The sequence below is a fragment of the Hyla sarda genome, chromosome 12 (genome assembly GCF_029499605.1).
Source record: "Hyla sarda isolate aHylSar1 chromosome 12, aHylSar1.hap1, whole genome shotgun sequence".
Taxonomy (NCBI): Eukaryota; Metazoa; Chordata; class Amphibia; order Anura; family Hylidae; genus Hyla; species Hyla sarda.
In genome coordinates this window covers 34,831,459-34,854,174 of record NC_079200.1, presented here as the reverse complement: position 1 = coordinate 34,854,174, position 22,716 = coordinate 34,831,459, and the positions used below count along the sequence as shown (strand labels likewise).

General features: G+C 40.5%; 2 protein-coding genes across 7 annotated transcripts in view; one reads left to right on the top strand and one right to left on the bottom strand.

Annotated features, from left to right (window-relative positions):
• Nucleotides 1-22,716, bottom strand: part of LOC130297006 (uncharacterized) — a 107,238-nt gene that overhangs the window by 32,402 nt on the left and 52,120 nt on the right. The window contains exon 1 of one of the 6 annotated variants that reach the window (XM_056549147.1): nt 14,947-15,795. The exons of 4 other annotated variants lie outside the window; for them this stretch is intronic. The gene's annotated coding sequence lies outside the window, so the exon portion shown is untranslated. Of the gene's footprint in view, nt 1-2,996; nt 3,052-14,946; nt 15,796-22,716 lie in introns of those variants that run through there. One more of the 6 variants, XM_056549146.1, reaches the window with a different exon arrangement.
• Nucleotides 1-22,716, top strand: part of PLXDC1 (plexin domain containing 1) — a 116,080-nt gene that overhangs the window by 86,111 nt on the left and 7,253 nt on the right. Inside the window, exons 13-19 of the mRNA XM_056549139.1 lie at nt 4,130-4,273; nt 4,694-4,763; nt 4,847-4,969; nt 5,629-5,747; nt 9,704-9,803; nt 10,834-10,929; nt 12,467-12,548. Of these exons, the coding sequence (XP_056405114.1) occupies nt 4,130-4,273; nt 4,694-4,763; nt 4,847-4,969; nt 5,629-5,747; nt 9,704-9,803; nt 10,834-10,929; nt 12,467-12,548 (734 nt within the window). The remainder of the gene's footprint in view (nt 1-4,129; nt 4,274-4,693; nt 4,764-4,846; nt 4,970-5,628; nt 5,748-9,703; nt 9,804-10,833; nt 10,930-12,466; nt 12,549-22,716) is intronic.

The window sequence follows — 22,716 nt, the reverse complement described above, 5'->3', positions numbered from 1 at the left end:
GGTGTACCAATGTTTTTTCAAACCCAGCCCCACTGGAGGTGCCCACCTGGGGGCGGGGGGCTTAGGGCAGTTGGATTCTGAGGTGCAGGCCACCAAAGTGTCACCATTGCGTACACGTCATGCACAAGAGAGGGCCAGTCTGGTACAGGTGCTTGCTCGCTTAAGTGGATCCAGGAGACTTGCCCGTGATCCCCAGTGGAGCAATCGCTACCTTCAGCGCCACTTTCAGCACTTGCAGCCTACACTAACAGGAGACCATGACCTCCACCCCCACACAGTGCAGGCGTGATGACGTCACCCATCGGCACTTGCACTGTGCAGGAAGAAAGATGCGGCCCAGCTGTTCTGGAGATCGCTGCACTGGACAGAGGTCTTCCTGGTATGGGGGGAATCAGGGCAGCTGACTACTTACCTATCTGGTTATCTACCTTCGGTGGGATAAAACAGGCTCTAAGACCAGTATGAGATACAGGAATTTTATTAACCACAATGCAACGCGTTTCGCTGAGAATCCGCTTCCTCATGCCTGCGGACAAAAGCGCAATCGATCATGTCTGCCATTACCGGTGGGTCCCTGGCTGCTGATAGCAGCCGGGACCTGCTGTGCATGAGACGAGCACCATGCTCGTGGTCATATACAGGACATAAATGTACGTCCTGGTGCATTAACTACCACTGCATCAGGACGTACATTTACATTTTCGTTAAATCAACTGGTGCCATAAAGTTTAACAGATTTGTAAATTACTTCCATTTAAAAACCTTAACCCTTCCAGTACTTATCAGCTGCTGTATTCTCCAGAGGAAGTACTTTTCTTTTTGAATTTCTTTTCTGTCTGACCACAGTGCTCTCTGCTGTCATCTCTGTCCATTTTAGGAACTGTCCAGAGTAGGAGCAAATCCCCATAGCAAACCTATCTTGCTCTGGACAGTTTCTAAAATGGACAGAGGTGTCAGCAGAGAGCACTGTGGTCAGACAGAAAGGAAATTCAAAAAGAAAAGAACTTCCTGTGGAGCATACAGCAGCTGATAAGTACTGGAAGGATTAAGATTTTTTAAATAGAAGTAATTTACAAATCTGTTTAGTTTTCTGGCACCAGTTGATTAAAAAAAATGTATACCCCATTAATAGGATGGACAGATCTCCGCCCTCTCTGCAAGGGTAAGCGATATACTACTGGTGCAGGGTTGAAGAGGGGCTGCTGTCATCTTGCTATAAGCGACTGCATGTGTCCTCCCCAACTATGTTAAAGTGAGTATATTAATAAAAGAGAAGAAGATTAACTGGTGAGTTGCCATGGGAGGAACATTTCATCTTTTCAGATACCAACCCATACAAATCCAGTATAAAATGGATGGGGAGGTTTATTCTGATCTGATCCTTGTATGGAGGGGCACAGAAAATGAATTTAACCAGTTTGTTAAATACATTAATAACAACAACTTAAACTTATCCTTTACATCAAACTTTGTCACAACCAATATTCCATTCTTAGATGTATCCTTTTCTGCTGTAGAGAACAGAGTTGAAGTAAATCCATACAGGAAAGAAAATGCAGGCAATTCTAAATTACAGGCATCTTCATGCCATCCACGCCATATCATAGAAAACATACCTTATGGAGAGTGGTGCAGGTTGAGACGTAATTGTACACAAGATACTATATTTGCTAACGAATCAAATTTACTTTTTGATAGATTGCGAAGCAGGGCATATCATGCACGAACACTAGAGAGTGCCAGGAATCGAGCTGATTCCTTACATAAACAGGAATTTATTGCATCTTGTACGGTCAGGAGAAGCAATGTGCAATCAAAAATACAAACAGAACACTGCTCCTTTTTTTGTCACACAATACAGTAGACAAAAATAGGTAAAATCATTAGGAAATATTTACCAGTATTAAAACAGGACCCGACACTGTACAGGATAATGTCAGATCATTTTAAAATGGTATCCAGAAGGGGTCCCACTCTAGGTTCTACTTTATCTCCTAGCTTGTATAACAGTAACATCAACAAAATTACATGCACACATATGCTCATAACCAAGGAGTTCAGTTCGTATGGCAATGGCAAGGTTTTCAGGATGAGGGACTACATAAATTGTAACACCTGTAATGTGGTGTATTTAGCATCCTGTGAAGCCTGCCGTTGCCAATACGTAGGCTGCACATCTAACAGTGTTAAAACTAGAATCTGAAGACATATCTCGGATGCAAAGAATCCGAGATCCTTCAACATCTCTGCATTATCAAAGCACTTTAGGGATGTACATGCAGGGAGTGTGGATACTTTACGTATTATGGGCATAGAGAAAATTAGGAAACCTATTAGAGGAGGAGATCTTAGAAGACTTCTTTTGAACGGGGAATCCTTTTGGATGTTCCTATTGGATACTAGGAAACCCAAAGGTTTGAATTTAAGGCAAGATTTGATTGACTTTTTAGGGTTTTTTATATCCCTGTTCACATTGTTTTTTTTATTTTTCCGTTTTTCTCATCCCTGTTCACATTGTTTTTTTTATTTTTCCGTTTTTCTCATCCCTGTTCACATTTGGTTATTTTTTTTTCATCCCTGTTCACATTGGTTTCCCTGCCCACTGATGTTTTTACATAAATGTATGCGAATATGTCCCCGCTTTGTGCAATATTATGTTCTATAGTACATGTGTCAATCTCAGAAAAAGCAAAAAAATGTGACCCATTGAACATTTCCTTTAGTCTAACCCTGCATAAATACATCTGTCTGTGACACCTACTGTAGGACTGCACATATATGCATGGACACATCACAATTCATTTCCTGGGAAAAACAAGGGAAGTCCCACTCTAGGATTCCAGGTCTCATTTTTTAGCTTTTTCTAGACAACAATACCATGTGACTGGATAAATGGATATATAAGAAGGAACTGGCTATTGCTTGTCCGAAACGCATAGGCTGCTGTGCCCAGCTTGTATCTTATATTTATGCTTCTATAAAGTGGATCTTTTTACCTGCCGTTGGTGCCGGATTACTCTATTCTTCGAGCAGCTCCTAGTACTTCCTTCAGCAGTACCTAACTCTTCCTAATAGAAGATCCAGAAGTTGGTCTTAATTGCAGAGCCGAACTATAAGTCTCTTGTTTCTATTTCTAAGTTTTTGCAACAAATGTGTAAATATATCCTTAGTGGGGTTCTGACAAATATATGTTGAACTGGTACTGCAGTAGAATTTAAATGTTTTTAAGTCAACTGGTATCAGAAAGTTATATACAGATTGTAAATTACTTAAATTTAAAAATCTTAGTCCTTCCAGTACTTATCAGCTGCTGTATACTCCAGAGGAAGCTGTGTAGTTCTTTCCAGTCTGAACATAGTGCTCTCTGCTGACACCTTTGTCTGTGTCAGGAACTTTCCAGAGCAGGAGCAAATCCCCATAGCGTACCTCTACTGCTCTGAACAGTTCCTGATACAGACATAGGTGGCAGCAGAGAGCACTGTGGTCAGACTGGAAAGAACTACACAACTTCCTATGTAGCATACGGCAGCTGATAAGTACTGGAAGGATTAAGATTTGGTGAATAGAAGTTATTTAAACATCTGTTTAGCTTTCTGGCACCAGTTTATTTTAAAACATTTTTAAATGCTTTAAAGGGTTTTGCAAGATCAGTTAATAATGTGTGCTCCTTGGGCAATCCAACCAGTGGTACCCCCAATAATAGCAACTAAGAAAGGTTCACTAATGTTTCTGGCATATAAAACAACAGTGCAACTTGCACGAGTTCTAATCTGTTCACTGTTATGAGACTGACAAATAAAGGAGCAGTCACGCATGCACACTACCTCTCTATTCACAAGTGACACTTATGTTCTTGTGACTGGCAGGGCTCCTGTAGGTCAGGCCCAGATTGATCACACTTATATGGTCTGTCCTAGGAATAGTTGATAAGTAATCTTATACTGCATGGAGATAGTCTACATTTAAATAAGAATTGGTTTCTGTTTCGCAGATGGATAATATGAAATAGTCTTTTGTGTTATTTTATCCAATAAAAAAATAATAAAAATAATCATAGCTGTCATTACTCCATAAAACAGATGGTGCCAGAGAGAACAGGGTTTTACACAAATAATTTTTCTTTCTGCAGGAGAGCAGTCACAAATATTATTCATCAAGGGTGCTGGGACCAGCAGAGTTGCAAGATCAGAACTTGTTGGCGGATTTATTGCAAGAGGACAACAAAAAGACCATGGTGCTTACCATCCTGTCCAGTGCACACAGGCAAGCCTCGGTGAGACCTCCCCTGTGCTAAGCGTTAGCCTGGTCAAACAGTACACCTGAACTGAAACCACAAAGGTTGGACAGAAAAATTGCAACCAGATTTATGCATATAGCATAAGGGGTCTGAGTTTTTCTAAGCATGTATTGCATGAGAAAATTAGTTTCCCTAGGATTTGAATTTAAAAATTAAAGTGAAAAGGCTCATGTACAGAGGCGCATTACTGCTACACATAAAAGTTCTATAAAAATTTAGTAAAGAACCAATGGGAGCCTATGGATCTGTATTTTCATATTGGATGTTGTCTAACTGAACTACCTTTAGGCAACATTTATGCAGTATACTACAACTTGTGTGTTCGTCCTATAACTTTACTCCCTTTTATCATTCTGAAGTCAATATATAATGCACCTGTTTTTCATTTGTTTCTAGCCAGTAGTTCTTACTTTTGACTTTCCGTTCTATGGGCACCCATTGAGGCGCATCACAGTAGCTACTGGAGGTGAGAGAGATTTTAAACTCATTTTCTCATTCAGTTCTTTATTATGTATTACAGACTATAAATAATATTTGGATTACCCTCAGGTTTTATCTTTACGGGTGATGTCCTTCATAGTATGCTTACCGCAACACAGTATATAGCTCCTCTCATGGCAAATTTCAACCCAAGTTACTCCAAAGAATCTACAATAAGGTACAGGGACAATGGTAAGTGCAATGTTACAGAAACTATACAAATATACAATTTATATAACTTAAAACCACCATGATCTAGACCAGATTATTCTGTGACAGATTAATTGCATGTTCAATAATTAAAGGGGTTATCCAGGGAAAAACTTTTTATATATATATATATATATATATATATATATATATATATATATATATAATCAACTGGCTCCAGAAAGTTAAACAGATTTGTAAATTACTTCTATTAAAAAATCTTAATCTTTTCAGTACTTATGACCTTCTGAAATTAAGGTTGTTCTTTTCTGTCTAAGTGCTCTCTGATGACACCTGTCTCGGGAAACACCCAGTTTAGAAGCAAATCCCCATAGCAAACCTCTTCTACACTGGTCGTTTCGCGAGACAGGTGTCATCAGAGAGCACTTAGACAGAAAAGAACAACCTTAACTTCAGAAGGTCATAAGTACTGAAAGGATTAAGATTTTTTAATAGAAGTAATTTACAAATCTGTTTAACTTTCTGGAGCCAGTTGATATATAAAAAAAAATGTTTTTTCCTGGAATACCCCTTTAATTATTGCACATGCAAAACTTGTAGTTTTACTGTCTAAATTGTACAGATGTGAATAAACCAAATTTCACCCCATGCTATACAAGCATAACTTGTCTCTTTCACAGGTACCTGCATTGTGATTCAGTGGAACAAAGTTTGCCTTCACGACAGAGAAAATGCTGGAAACTTCACCTTTCTAGCTGCCTTATATAATGATGGACGGATTGTATTTGGGTACAAAGAGGTATATATTGTCACGATGCCGGCTGGCAGGTAGTGGATCCTCTGTGCCAGAGAGGGATTGGCGTGGACCGTGCTAGTGGACCGGTTCTAAGCCACTACTGGTTTTCACCAGAGCCCGCCGCAAAGCGGGATGGTCTTGCTGCGGCGGTAGTGACCAGGTCGTATCCACTAGCAACGGCTCACCTCTCTGGCTCCTGAAGATAGGCGCGGTACAAGGGAGTAGGCAAAAGCAAGGTCGGACGTAGCAGAAGGTCGGGGCAGGCAGCAAGGATCGTAGTCAGGGGCAACGGCAGAAGGTCTGGAAACACAGGCAAGGAACACACAAGGAACGCTTTCACTGGCACTAAGGCAACAAGATCCGGCAAGGGAGTGCAGGGGAAGTGAGGTGATATAGGGAAGTGCACAGGTGAACACACTAATTGGGACCACTGCGCCAATCAGCGGCGCAGTGGCCCTTTAAATCGCAGAGACCCGGCGCGCGCGCGCCCTAGGGAGCGGGGCCGCGCGCGCCGGGACAGAACAGACGGAGAGCGAGTCAGGTAGGGGAGCCGGGGTGCGCATCGCGAGCGGGCGCTACCCGCATCGCGAATCGCATCCCGGCTGGCAGCGGAATCGCAGCGCCCCGGGTCAGAGGACGTGACCGGAGCGCTGCCGCGGGGAGAGTGAAGCGAGCGCTCCGGGGAGGAGCGGGGACCCGGAGCGCTCGGCGTAACATATATTCACTATTATTACTAATTAATTATTTTATAAAAATTAAATGAGCACAGTCAGATCCAAAAACTTTTTATATGTTGTTACTGATGAAAATTAAAGACCTTTTGTAATATGGTTGTTTATAAAAATTTTGAATATTTAATACAGAAAACGGCTCCTGAAAATCCCACCACTAGGGGTCCCCATACCTACTGGACACTAACCAGTCCTGCAGCAGCATCAGCTTGTCCATGAGTCATGGAAAAGAGATGACTCATGGACAAGGCTGCATGAGCAGGTGCACCAATTACCTTCCACCACCCTGAGAGGATTTCTAACACTGGGAGCTGTTGAAAAGAGGTATTTTTATAATAAATATAGGTGATGGAGCCATAAATAGTAGATGTACATGGTATAGGTATTGAGTAACCTATTAGGTATACTAGGTATTGAGTAACCTATTACTTTAATTTTTTTGTGGGACCTGACAGGTACACTTTAAATTTAGGGATACATTGTAACTTGACCTGGATGCAATGGAAAAGTGTCCATTTACACAGTAAATCCTGTTTTAGTGAAGTACCATGATGTTGTGAATTCCTTTACTGGTGCCATGAAATTCCTTTACTGGTGCCATGCTTTGCCCCGACCTCCTCGTACCAGGAGATGTTCTACACCAGAAATAAAGGGGCTCCACTGTGTGTTGTTCAGTTCCCAAGGCAGATTTATAACTCTGACATACAGAAGTGTTTAAAAGAGGTAAAACAAATTAAACATAGATAGCAACAAGTAGCTGTGCCATTTTTAAAGAGAACATATTGCCTTTTACTGCTACACATCAATAATTAATCAATGGTGAACGATACTGCATTACAACAGGTGGCCTTTACATTTCCTCCTGTTTACTAGCCTGCAGCTGAATCTTACAATGCATTGAGTCATGATCCCATAAACTGCATGCCCTTATATTCTATAAATAAGATCCAATTGTGATACAAATCAGTCATCGTATTTTGACTTATATATGTTATACTACAATATATTCTTTTAAATTAACTGATATATTTCATTTATTAATGTGTTGTATCTGGGGACGTAGCTAGGGGGGATGGGGAGTGGGCAGGGAATGTGCCCCAGGCACTGTTAGGATAATGGGATGGGGGTGCAGGTGAAGCCAACATGGCAGCTACATTACTATTCCAAAAGCTGGTTGCAGCAAAAGCGCCCCTACACACAAAGCCACTCGGCTTAGCCCACAGAGACCTCAGTTGGGCAATAAAAAACAGCAGATGCTGCTGACATGGTCGGAAGGCTCTTTTGCAGTAATCAGCTGTTTCATGAACTAGGGAGAATCAGTAAGGTATGATGTCACACCAAGGGGTGGGGGCTCCCAGATTACAGTAGTGAAACAGGGCCAAGAGGTAACTTACTAAGGTAGGAAGCAGCGGCAGTGAGCTCATCTGGTGATAAGTGAGTAACTGCAGGATAAGAAAGCATCGGAGAGGACTGTATGTTGTAGGGAGCTGGAGGGAGAGGAGTGATGTTTTTTTCTACAGTTGTGAGACTTTTGAGACTTTTTTGAGGATTTTTTTGTTTTCACAAAGTTTGCTGCTTCAGTGATTTTCAGATCTTTTAGTCAGATATTTCTCTTTCATAAGTTGTTCATCTTTTATTGACAAATACATCATGTTTATCCAAAAACTTAGTATTTATGTTGATCCTTCATTTTGAAGACTTTGCATTTCACCCTGGCCTGCTGGATATCAGCTTCTGGCCGAAATCCCAACTGATCGCCATCCATTCTTGTTGTCCATCCGCTTTTTGAAGATTGACCACAGGTTCTCAAAGGGATTGAGGTCTGGGGAGTTTTGCTGGAGCTCCACCATGCTGGAAAAAGCATTGTTCATCACTAAATTGCTCATGGAGCATTAAAGGGGTACTTCGGTGGAAAACTTTTTTTTTTTTTTTAAGTCAACTGGTGCCAGAAAGTTAAACAGATATGTAATTTACTTCTATTACAAAATCTTAATCCTTCCAGTACTTATTAGCTGCTGAATACTACAGAGGAAATTATTTTCTTTTTAGAACACAGAGCTCTCTGCTGAATCATGATCACAGTGCTCTCTGCTGATATCTCTTTCCATTTTAAGAACTGTCCCAAGTAGGAGAAAATCCCCATAGCAAACATATGCTGCTCTGAACAGTTCCTAAAATGGACAGAGATGTCAGCAGAGAGCACTGTGCTCGTGATGTCAGCAGAGAGAACTGTGTTCCAAAAAGAAAAGAATTTCCTCTGTAGTATTCAGCAGCTAATAAGTACTGGAAGGATTAAGATTTTTTTTATAGAAGTAATTTACAAATCTTTCTGGCACCATTTGATTTAAAAAAAAATGTGGTCAAAGCAAATGGCACCATTTGGTCAAAGCAAAAATGAGAGAGAATTGGGGATATCCACTCCCTAAATGGAAGAGCTCCAAAAAGGGGTTCCCAAAGCCAATTTGCTCCATAACTACCCAAAGGTTGTTCCACTTAATGAATGGAACATCTATCTATATTATCTATGATGAGCTATAGACTGAGGAACAACTTTAATGGCTTAATGACTGTTGTTTTTGTAGGAATAAAGCTTAAATGGTCATTATGTACAGTCTGGAGCATTACTCCTATTAACCTCCTGGCCAACATCTTTGCAAGCAACTTTAAGAGGTCATTTTAGACTAGGCCATCTTGGAGGGTACTGACATTCGGCAACCCTAACAATCAGCTGTTCGTTCCCTGCACTTAAATAAGAACTGAGACAGAAGCAGCTGGCTCTGTATTCCGCGTAGTGGTGGTGCCGCTTTACTACACCTTCAGCTCCTATTAAAGGCAGTACCCAGTACAGCTGCTACAGCGTACAAAGGCAACTGTTTCAGGCTCGGTTTTCAGTGCAGTGCAGCCGTCAATGAATTGATCAGTGGGGATACCGGGTGTCAGCACCCCGATGTTCAACTATTGATGACCTTTTCTTTCTGTGGATAGGCCATCACTAGGTTTTCCTGGAAAACTTCTTTAATTTCTGCCATAAGCAAGGAAATCAATATGATTCCACTTACTGTGGTTCCTTACCCATTTTGGGATTCCAGCAATGGTTAATTAATTTACTGGCGATTTACGAAACCCATTCTTCTGGAAGCATCTACTGCTGTTTCACTAAAACAGTATTTCCTGCCATTGCTCTTAATCCTCCCTCCAATTTATACATGTATTCTAATTCTTCTACAGATTCCTCTACCAGTACAAAACATCAGTTCTGAGCAACACCCTGTAAAATCTGGTCTGTCTGATGCATTTGTAGTCCTTGATCCTTTCTTAGAAGGTTCAGGTTAGTTGCAATATGTTAATATGATATAATATATTTACAGCTAAAATATGAGTTTATATACAGTATAGGATATACAATTATATTTGATTGTGACGGTCCAACATTTTAGACTAAGACTATATCAGTGCTGTGATCACTCCACTCTTCATCCCTATACAGCAGCACTCTTGGTCACCCGCATTTTCAGGAAGCTAAAGCCATCTCCATTCACATAACAAAGCTGTGCTGCAGTACCCCGATTGCATGGCTGGGGCATTGCTGTACAGGCAAAGACTATGATGGGGTTGCAATGCTTATTTAACATTACACGAAGGCTTAGCTTAAAACCATTATTTAGAAGTAATTTAAAAACCTCTATATTTTGGAAATGTCATTTTCAAGGGTTAAAATAAATCTAGAAGGATGGAAGACAGAAGCACAATTAAAATTAAAAAATTCTAACACATAAAGTGAATATATTGTGCCCACATGTGAGACAGCAATAGAAATACCAAATATCCCTACAGAAATTATTTTTAAAGGGGATCTCACAGCAGGATCGCCCACACTAAACTGAATACACAGGTTAAGGGCAGATGTTAAATTCTCTGCAAACACTAGATTATTCTCCTCTTTTTTCACCAAATATAAGCAAAATCAGCTTGATAAATCTTAAATCTTAATTTAATTAAGATTCGTAATTTAATTTTCCTTCTATTTAGAGATGGTTTAAACCAGACGGGACCGACCTTTAGGGGTGGATACTTATATGTGGAATGTTTTATATAACTGGATTAGTGAACTATAGATGTTAGATTTTTTTAAATGTATTTGAAGTCCACCTGGGCAATTTTTAACTATTTTTCTAAATAAAGCTGGTAGCTATTTTATCAGAGTGCCATAGTTTTCTTCATTTGAAGTTCTCTTACTACTTTATAATATATAAATGATTCTACTGTAGAGAAGAGGGTATAATAAAATAAACACTAAGAAGCAAATCACAATAAAGAAATAAAAATGTGTTTATTTATGTTTCTCTCCCTCCATACAGAATCCCAGAGGCGCTCGATCTATGAATACCATCGGGTACAGGTGGACCTTGATAGGATTAAGAGTCAAACAGTTGTGGAATTCACTCCTCTACCAAGTAATCTTTATTACAACAGCACATAAAATCTCCACAAACCACTTCCTTCCAGAATCATCCTGTTCATTTTCATTCCGCATTAAACTGCTTTTAGGGTGTCTATTTACACGCACAGTATCCTGCGCAAAATCGATGCACAGGATTTAAAGCTGCAGATTTGATGCTGTGTTTAGTCATTTAGTTAACATTGAACTCTGCAGCATAAAGTCTGCAGCTTCAAATTCTGTGACTCAAAATATGCACAGGATACTGTACATGTGAATACAACCTATATGATTACCCATCAGTAGACATGAGCAATACTATAAAAATCTGCTTCACCGCCATTCAGTCTATGGATAAACTTAACAATACACAGAGACATACTAGTCTTGTATAAAATTATTTGAAACCTTCTTGTAATGTACGTGAAAAATACAGCTCCATGATTCTGGACTCCGGATATGGTGAAAGAATGAACATGCGCATTCTTTTGGTGGAAATCTGCATCACTGTCAATGGTAATAGTGCTGGTCTGTACGGACCTAGCACCGATGGATCTCTTTATCTGAGCCGATATTCTGTAGTGTGAATTTAGCCTCAGTGTGCATTGGTTTCTACATGGAGAAGTGGAGGATTTCAGCTTCTCATTATTTTCCTTGTCATTTCCTCAGTGTGAACAGATGGCGGATCCACAGAGGAAATTCAGCAAGGTATTTCCTTGCTGAATTTCCTTAGTTTATATGATCCCTTAGGGTCAGTTTACACTGAGAATTTCCATCATACAAATTCTGGGTAGAGATTCTCAGTGCAGCAGACTCCATCAGCACTAGGACTGTGCAAACCTGCACCATCACTATAGACGGGAATGCAGCCTGCACGGAATTCTGCAAAAAGAATGAACATGTTCATTCTTTTCCGAGGAAATTCTGCAGTGGAAATTCTGCTATGAAAATTCATCAGTACAATTTCCGAAACAGAAATTTTGCTGAAAAATCCCATTGACAACAATGGGAGGCTCCTGCAAAGTGGATTCCACCTGGAATTTACTAGTGGAGTGAATGGGCCCTAAAGTGCTCTTCTTTTGTCATTGGTGTATATTTTACAACATGACGTAAAGTATCAGTATTGGGACACCAAACACACAAATATATAATACAGGGGGGTTTCTACAGTATTTATCACTGCTCTTTTTTCTTTATATATCTAGTTTAGTAGGTGAAATTTGGAGTGAGAGCAGTACCAGTACCTAGCTTGAAGATACAACAGTGGATTAAATCTGTGTACAGTGAATTGACCCATACATCATCTTGAAATCATTCCTATACATGAGATTTAAACTGATCAGAATATTTTCTTAGTTGGTTAGTGGAAAATCTGCATTTTAAAATGTATAGTGCTGGTATTTCCTCTGTTCCTATACACTTCCTTCCTTTGGCATAAAAACTTCAATGACAAACATGAAACGAAGAAAGTGGCATTGTTTCTATACAAATCATGACCATGAAGGAAACTTTATTATAATGACACTAAACAACTGTACCCTCCTTGAATACAGCATGCCTGCAGCACGCAACCTGTGATCAGTGTCTGACCTCTGTTTCAAGCCTAAACTGTAGCTGGTGTCATGTCTTACAAAGGTGAGTCTGTAAAATCATATAGTAATGCTTAAAATAGTTTTAGCTTAATAGAATCCATTTTTAGATCCCTTAGGCTATATTCAAAGAGCAGAATTTCCCCATGCGGAATTCTACATCAAATTAAAGCCTAATAGACTTCAATAGGATTCCGCACTCCCATTCACACTTCAGAATTTCCGCATGCGGATTATGCATGGAATCCGCACAAGCCAGAAATCACCCGAATGAATGTGGACACGGAATTGGTGCGGATGTGCGGAAATTCTGCTGTGGTAATATAGCCTTAAGGTGGCCCTATTAATTAGATGAACACGATGACAACAGCACAATGAAAGAAGGAAAGGATTCTTTCACGTTCTAAATGGATTCAATTTTTTATTGGCATAAAAAGCCTGACGATGCGTTTTGGGAATCTCCTTCCTCAAATTTTGTAGGCATAATACATACTGACATGGTCATTGTTTAAATACAATAAAAGCTTGCACCATTTCATCATATGTGATAGGTGTAGTTAACACAAAATACTATCTTATAGGCTAAAAAATACAGTACAAACACCACAAATATCAGTTATACTATACATTTAAAAAGATTATGTAACCTCACTGTACCTTCACTAACCAAAGGAATTGACAATCAGTTTCATAAGTTGTATCTCACAGAACAACAATGGTTTCGCAGGTACTAGTTATAAAATAACTAGAAGCAATATAAACATGCAAATCTACAATTTTGCAGAAGTTGAGGTCCATTGTGGTGTCACATGAAAATAACCAGGACGCCAACATATTGCTTGCGCAATCCCCAAAAGAACCATAACAATGTTAGATGGTCCAGATTGTAAAATGATGCTGAGGATTTATTCCACCAATTTTAAAATTCAACGTTTCTGCAAATGCCTGAAAAAGCGTTTACAGATTTTAGCAATGCTTGAGAAAGGTGCTACGTTTTTCACAACATAAGTGTGTATTTAATAAACACTAACGGAACCCATTGAGTCCATTTGGCATTCGTGTATTTAATTTGAAAATCCAATACATCTCTTTTGCACTTCAGTGTAATAAACCATTTTTTTTTTTTTTTGGGGGGGGGGGGGGGGGGGGGATTTGTTCTATAGCACTTAAGTTAAACAGGGTAAAATTGCTATGACATTGAGAGGCATGTCTAGATATACTATGAAGTATGTATTCTCAGGTTCCATTAGATCTATCCTTTTTTTTAATACAAACTCTAAGAGCCATGCAAGTTCTTTCTACATATTGGAGGCCACAAAGGCACTCCAGCATGTAGATGACATAGTTAAATGAGCAGTCCTGATGTTGCTTGATGGAAAAATCTCTCCTGTAGGGTGGCTTCATATATTGGTAGTGCCTTGCAGAATACATCTGCAACATTTACAACTATTCTTGATGCAAGGAAAATCCTATATTACCCATCATTTGAAACTCTCCTTATCATCGCCCAATTTACTTGCCTTTACTATCCCCTTGATTGATTGTGGTCACCGGAATGTGATTCTGAGGTTCTTGTCCAAATTGATCAGAAATGGGCCATTTAAAAGGATTCCTCAATGCCTTTCAAGTACAGATCTAATAGCCTTGTGACTGCTGTCATACATGGTGTGAAAATTCCCATCAACATTCTAGGCTTAGCCTACTTTCTTGGGGTTAGGTATCAGACACTCATCCTGAGTTAGTTTACTTGCTTTTTCAAAGGGCAAGCATATTCCTTCCTCGGTATACCCCTTTTCCCTAAAGTGTTCCTCTGTTTCTGGCACCCTCTTAAACTGGCATTGTCTCTCCATTTCCTGTAATGAAAGCTTTTGTAGTTAAGGAGATTTGAGTCAACCATTTTAAAGAAAGTTTGTGTTACTGCAACGTTCTCTTTGAAGAACATTACTAGATCCAAATATTCAAGCAATACAGGTGAGACATTGCTGGTAAACGTAATTTTCCGAATTGATCAGAAAATTGGACAAATTCTCATTAGTAGCGTCCGAAATTAGTATGAGATCGTCTATATACTTTTTAAAAATATTATCTTCTCTTTCCACATTATCTTCTTCCATATGCAAAGAATGGATATAGTGAGTTTTACAGTCCCCCATAAGTTAGAGATCAAAGTCCCAAAGTCAATGTAACATATGGCTAAATGGAGAGAGGCGCCATACTGGGACTAAGGTAGATGGCTAGCATTGCCAGTAAATAGGGGATACATATAAAATGCAGAGGAACATGAAGCTTCTATCTGACATTATGTCCACTGCAACAGTATATACAAAATATACATATGTAAAAGCCAAGTGCTACAACAACCTTGGTAGAAAGGAAGGAAATCGTGCATGAATCCAGTACACGTGTCAGGCACATATCAGGACTATAATGGTACTAATACATACCGCACCACCCACGTAATGAGAGAAAAAGATGCTAGTTTGTCCCATCGGTTCGAACCTGAGAGAGCTAAAAAAAAGCAAATGTTAGTCTAAGATCAACCGAATGATACCTATAACAAAGTACCTATCTCATACTCCCTATTTGGACCTTTGGGTGCAAGCGTCTGGAGAGTATGTATCCAGAAGGCTTTGCGTTGTAACAGACGTCTTTTCAAGTAACCCCCCCGTTTGGGCAGCGTGACTTGTTCAATCACCTGAAAGCGCAATTGCGAAACAGTGTGATTCTTTTCTTTAAAGTATTGAGGTATAGGGAGTAGTGGGTTTTCACAGCGTATGGTAGATTTATGTTTAGAAATCCGATCTTTAATCGCCTGCATCGTCTCGCCTATGTACAATAGGCCACAAGGGCATTTAATCGCGTAGACCACATTCTTAGTTCTGCATGCGAAGAAACCTTTGATATTGAATGTTTTAACGGTATGTGGATGAAAGAGTTTGTCCCCTTTTAAGACATTATTGCATTGTGCACACTGTAAGCACGGGAATGTGCCTTGTCGTCTTGGTGCCAGTGTATTGCATTTGGTCTCTCGTGTTTCAGGTTACATAGTTACATAGTTACATAGTTAGTACGGTCGAAAATAGACATATGTCCATCAAGTTCAACCAGGGAATTAAGAGGTAGGGGTGTGGCGCGATATTGGGGAAGGGATGAGATTTTATATTTCTTCATAAGCATTAATCTTATTTTGTTCCAGGAATGTATCTAATCCTGTTTTAAAGCTGTTAATTGTTCCTGCTGTGACCAGTTCCTGAGGTAGACCGTTCCATAAATTCACAGTCCTCACGGTAAAGAAGGCGTGTCGCCCCTTGAGACTAAACTTTTTCTTCTCCAGACGGAGGGAGTGCCCCCTCGTCCTTTGGGGGGGTTTAACCTGGAACAGTTTTTCTCCATATTTTTTGTATGGGCCATTAATATACTTATATACGTTTATCATATCCCCCCTTAAACGTCTCTTCTCAAGACTAAACAATTGTAACTCCTTTAATCGCTCCTCATAGCTAAGATGTTCCATGCCCCATATTAGTTTAGTCGCGCGTCTCTGCACCCTTTCCAACTCCGCAGTGTCCCTTTTATGGACAGGTGCCCAAAACTGAACAGCATATTCCAGGTAAGGCCGTACCAATGATTTATAAAGGGGGAGTATTATGTCCCTGTCCCTTGAGTCCATGCCTCTTTTGATACATGACAATATCCTGCCGGCTTTGGAAGCAGCAGCCTGACATTGCATGCTATTCTGTAGTCTGTGATCTACAAGTACACCCAGATCCTTCTCTACCAGTGACTCTGCCAGTTTAATCCCCCCTAAGACATACGATGCATGCAGGTTATTAGTACCCAGATGCATAACTTTACATTTATCCACATTGAACCTCATTTGCCAAGTGGATGCCCAGACACTTAGTCTATCCAAGTCATCTTGTAACTTATGCACATCCTCTATAGACTGTACCGTGCTACAAAGCTTGGTGTCATCTGCAAAGATAGAAACAGAGCTGTTAATGCCATCCTCTATATCATTGATAAATAAATTAAACAACAGCGGTCCCAGTACTGAACCTTGGGGTACACCACTAATAACCGGGGACCAATCAGAGTACGAATCATTGACCACCACTCTCTGGGTACGATCCATGAGCCAGTGTTCAATCCAGTTACAAACTAAAATTTCCAAACCCAAAGACCTTAACTTACTGTCCCTCATAGACGTCTGAAAGGTATCAAACGCTTTAGCAAAATCCAGAAACACTATATCCACAGCCATTCCTCTGTCAAGGCTTCTACTCACCTCTTCATAAAAGCAAATTAGATTGGTTTGACAACTTCTATCCTTAGTAAACCCATGCTGGCTATCACTTATAATACAATTATCCCCTATGTATTCCTGTATGTAATCCCTTATAAGTCCTTCAAACAATTTACCCACAATGCACGTTAAACTATAGTTTCCTGGGGAAGACCTAGAGCCCTTTTTGAAGATTGGCACCACATTCGCCTTGTGCCAGTCCCTTGGCACAATACCAGACACCAGAGAATCTCTAAATATCATGAACAGGGGTACAGATATTACTGAACTTACCTCTCTAAGAACTCTTGGGTGTAGTCCATCCGGTCCTGGGGATTTGCTTACATTTATATCACTTAACTTACCTTGTACCATCTCTACATGAAGCCAGTTCAGTACATTACATGATGTGTTACCAGCACTGACCTGGCCAATGTCAGCTCCTTCTTCCATAGTGTATACAGAACTAAAGAACCCATTCAGTAGCTCTGCCTTCTCTTGATCGCCTGAGACAACCTCCCCATTATCATTATTAAGGGGTCCTACATGCTCTGTCCTTGGTTTTTTTGCATTTATATATCTAAAAAAATATTTAGGATTAGTTTTGCTTTCTTTTGCCACCTGTCTCTCATTTTGAATTTTTGCTGTTTTTATTACATTTTTACAGATTTTATTAAGCTCCTTGTACTGTTTAAATGTTATAGCTGACCCATCAGATTTGTATTTTTTGAAGGCTATTTTTTTGTTGTTTATTGCTCTTTTAACATCATGTGTCAGCCATGTAGGATTTAGTTTTAATCGTTTATATTTGTTCCCCTTTGGTATATATTTAGCTGTATAGTTATTTAGAGTTGATTTAAAGATGTCCCATTTACCTTCTGTATCAGTATTTGACAACACCTCCCCCCAGTCTATGTCCTGTAGTGCAGCCCTCAGCCCAGGGAAATTTGCCTTTTTAAAGTTATATGTTTTTGCCTTCCCCGCCTGTCTTTGTTTTCTACATTTTAAGTCAAAAGTAACTATATTGTGGTCGCTATTACCAAGGTTTTCCTGCACAGTTACATTACCAACCAGCTCTGCGTTGTTGGAAATTATCAGATCCAACAAGGCATCACTTCTTGTTGGGTCCTCCACAAACTGGCCCATAAAATTATCCTGCAATAAATTTAGGAATTGTCGCCCCTTTGTAGTTTTAGCCAACCCCGGACCCCAATCTATATCTGGATAGTTAAAATCTCCCATTATTACCACTGTACCTGCCCGGGCGGCCCTCTCTATTTGTTTATGAAGCCGAACTTCTATCTCTTCAGTGATATTAGGGGGTCTGTAGATTACACCAAATACAATTTTTTCAGTATTTCCCTCCTTTTGTAATTCTACCCACAATGATTCCACATCCTCAGAATCATCACACACTATGGCATCGTTCACACTGACTTTCATACCACTTCTTACATACAGACAGACTCCACCACCTTTTCTGTTCATTCTATCCTTGCGAAACAATGTAAACCCCTGCAGATTGACAGCCCAGTCATGCGAGGAGTCCAGCCATGTCTCAGTGACCCCAACTATATCAATATGTTCCTCCAGTATCAAGGCCTCAATCTCCCCCATTTTATTTGCTAGGCTTCTGGCATTTGTGAACATACACTTTACATTTCCATCCTTTATGTTATTGGGGTTAATGGGATTCAAGGGTGTAAGTTTTATTTTCCTATGAAGCTTATTCCTATTAACTATTCTAACCCCTCCCTCCTCTCCACCCCCAGGTACATTTATAATTTCCACCTCTCTATCTACACTATCTTCCCCCTCTTTGCTGTAGGTTCCCTCCCCCCAAGTCCCTAGTTTAAACACTCCTCCTCCCTTCTAGCCATCTTCTCCCCAAGCAAAGCTGCACCCTCCCCATTGAGGTGCAGCCCGTCCCTACGGTAGAGCCGGTAACCGACAGCGAAGTCAGCCCAGTTCTCCATGAACCCAAACCCTTCCTTCCTACACCAGCTTCTGAGCCACTTGTTTACCTCCCTGATCTCCCGCTGCCTCTCTGGTGCGGCTCGTGGTACTGGTAGTATTTCAGAAAATACTACCTTGGAGGTCCTTGCCTTAAGCTTGCGGCCTAAGTCCCTGAAATCATTTTTAAGGACACTCCACCTACCTCTTACTTTGTCATTGGTGCCAATATGTACCATGACTGCTGGGTCCTCTCCAGCCCCGCCCAACAACCTGTCAACCCGATCCGCGATGTGCCGGACTCGTGCGCCAGGCAGACAACACACTGTTCGGCGATCCCGGTCTTTGTGACAGATTGCCCTGTCTGTCCCCCTAATAATAGGTTCTGCCCTAACCAGGTTGTTCCGCAAATTGGGTGCACGTTTATTACAAATGAGGGGTGGTGAGGCAAATTCTGTTATGTTGGGATATGCATCATGTAGGATTTTCCAATGTTTGCGAATTATGTTATCAATGCGGGGAATGGACGGGTGGAATTGGCGGACAAAAGGTATACGTGGTGTGGATATGTTGTTGTTAGAGCGTGTTGTAACATCAGTTCCTGCTTCTTTAAGTAGGGCCCGTGGGTACCCCCTTTCCATAAATTTGTGCTTCATTTCAGTGAGTCTTGTCTCCATCAGGGTGGGATCTTTGACAATCCAACGGACTTGCTGAAATTGGGACTTTGGTATAGCTTTTTTTAATACTGTGAGGGTGGGCACTTTGATAATGTAGTATGCTGTTCCTGTCTGTTTTCTATGCAGGTCTGTAGTAAGTCCACCCTCTGTATTTTTGCTGACTACTGTGTCAAGGAAGGATACTGACTCTTGTGAGCATGTCATAGTAAACCGTAATTCTGTCCATATGGAGTTCACATATGCCAGAAAAGTTTGTAGTGTTTCAAGAGGTCCCTCCCAAATGCAAAATATGTCGTCGATAAATCGACGCCATATTTTCGCATGTGTCTGAAACAAAGTGTGGTTGTAAATATAAGTCTCTTCAAAATGTACCATATATGCATTAGCATACGGGGGGGGGGGGGGGGGGGCACGTTCGCTGCCATAGCCGAGCCATGCTTCTGAAGGTAATATGTATTTTGGTACATAATAGTTGTCATACAATACAACCCTAAGTAGGTCTGTGAAGAAGTCTTGTTGTTGTTCAGTATATGTGCTTTTGTCCAGCAGCCACCTGGTGGCTGCAATCCCCTTCTCATGATCAATGGATGTATAGAGGCTTATTACATCGATGGTAGTAAGCCATGTTTCACTGGAGATGTTAGTCAGTCTGTAAATGTTATTCAAAAAGTCTGCGGTATCAAGTAGGAAAGATGTAGTTTGCCTGACTAGTGGGGTAAGTGCCTTTTCAAGTGTAATGGATAACGGGCTCAGTACAGAGTCAATGGAGACCACTATGGGTCTACCAGGGGGGTTGGTGAGTGTTTTGTGCACCTTAGGTAGAATATAAATGACCGGGGTGATAGGGGATTTTTTTTTAAGGTATGTACCCATTTTAGTGTCTATGGTCCCTGTCTCAATATGATGTTTGATAAGGTCATCAATCTCCTTCTGAATGCGTGGTAGCGGGTTTCTGGTGAGAATTTCATATGTAGAACTGTCTGAGAGCTGGCGAAGAATTTCATTGTTGTAAGCTACAGTGTCCATCACAACAATGTAACCGCCTTTGTCAGCAGGTTTTATGTTAACTTCGCTTTCTCTCATCAGTTCTTGCAGGGTCATCCTTTCTTCTTTTGAGATGTTATGTCTAATGTTGAGTTGTTGGTGAGTCTATTTCTATTTCTTGTTGGACTATTTGTATATAGGTCTCTGTGGGATGGTAAATACGTGGTGGAGTGTATTTACTTTTCAATCTAAGGCCAAGTTGGTCAAGCGTTATTCTATTGTCTTGAGCTGTAGGTTGTGAAGAGTGAAATGTGGAAATGTCTATTGAGGAGAAATGTGTTTTTAAACGAATGTTACGGTAAAATTTATGCAAGTCCAGGTCCAGTTAGAACGTATTAAGTTTACCAACTGGACAGAAGGATAATCCTTTTTGTAAAAGTTCCATTTGTGTGATACTTAATGGTTTGGAAGAAATGTTAATAACGATGGACTGGTTCCTACCTGGGATCTCGTCTGTAGTTGAAGCTCCGTTGCGCCGATGGTGGCGGCCCGCCCTCCTCGTTTTCTTGGGCGGCGTCCTCCTTGTCCCCTGGGAAAAATGTAGCGCTGTGGATATGTTGTGGATTGATCGCTGCTTGATCCTGATGAACGGTAGCCACCACCTCCTTGGCGTGGGAACGGGCGTGAGCCTCCTTGTGAGTACTGACGTTACAAGTCCAGCGGCAGCTGTCAGCCGGGATTCACTGAGCGCCCGGCTGGAGCGCTCTTATGAACTCTGGTGAAAAAGCTTGCCAGCGCGATTTCACTACCTTGATATATGATTCTAGCTACTGTTTCTATTGCTATGCCACTGTTATGTTTCACTACACTATTATTGTTTACATAATGTTGTTATGACGACTGACGCCACACCCACCGTGCCAAGCAGGGAGTGACATCATCTAAGGGCGCCTCCTCGTGTGTATATAACTAAGAGAGCTGATGTATGTACTAGACAGCAGAGGAAGGCTATCCCGCCGAAACACATTCTGTCCACTTATGTGAATAAACTTCACATTCTTGCATCTACCTTGGTGAGTGCTGGGCCTTCCATCGACGTGCCCAAGCTGTATATAGAGTTCCTCCGTAAACTAAAAGACATTGGGGTTTATTTACTAAGAGTGGAGTGTAGTTTTCTTTGTGGGTTTTGATTTCCGACAGGCATTTTTCCAAGGTATTTACTAAGGTTTCTCTACATTTTGCACTTTTCCCTATGTTTTGCTTTTTTTTTTTTTTACAACAGTTCTGATCTATAGGATTTTCCTCAGCTTAAATCCACCACATTTTCTGTGGAAACCTTAGTAAATATGTTGGGATTCATGCCCCTTTTGTTGGGACCACGCCCACTTTCCCCTGTGACCGAGCCCCCTTTTCAGGTTTTTCTTGTAAAATGGAGGGTTTTGGTTTTTTGGGTCGCAAATTGTGTCGCATGGAACGTGCGACACAATTTGGGCGCAAAACCCAAGAAAAAAGAGTCGGGATTGCGTTAGTAAATAAACCCCATTGTGTTCTAATGTATTAAGTTTACATTATAAATTTAAGCTTGTTCTATTACTATTTACTGTTCTTTTACTATTATCATTATTGTTTTTAACTTTTAGTAGTAAAGTTCCCACATTTAGCATGTCTCATATGTATACTTACGTTTATCTCAAATAATCATACACACTCAGACGGGCAGTGAACTTATTCTCTGTGTTTTGCTAGAGCGCAAGCAATATGTTAGCATCCCAGTTATTTTGATGACAACATATGATGTGGCACCACGATGGAGCTTAACTTAACTGCAAGGTTGTACGTTTGGAATGGCAGGCAGTGTATTGAAACAGTGACCATGTTATGATGTATAATGACTGTAAAATCTGGGGAAGGCTTTTATGCCAATAAACTTGTTGATTTAATCAATTTGGAGCTTGGAAGGATCCTTTCCTTCTTTTTTTGTTCTGTCATTGTGTGGATCTTATAGACATCTGGCTGACACCATAGGCGCCATTGAAAAGTTACCTGCAGCTCCATTATTTGCCTTCACTTAGCTCTGAAAGGTGAGCAGCTCCTCTGTCTTTTACATACATATATATTACCTTAAGGATAATACATATGTTGTGCACCATGTTTTCTACACTATGCATTAGATGAACATTGTCCAGACCTGATAATTTCAGGAGACAAAATAACAACTAGGTAATAATTGTCAGATTAGCGGGGGTCTGAATTTTGGGGCCCACACTTATCGAGAGAATGGGATGCTGAATACATCTTTTTGGATGGAGGGTCCA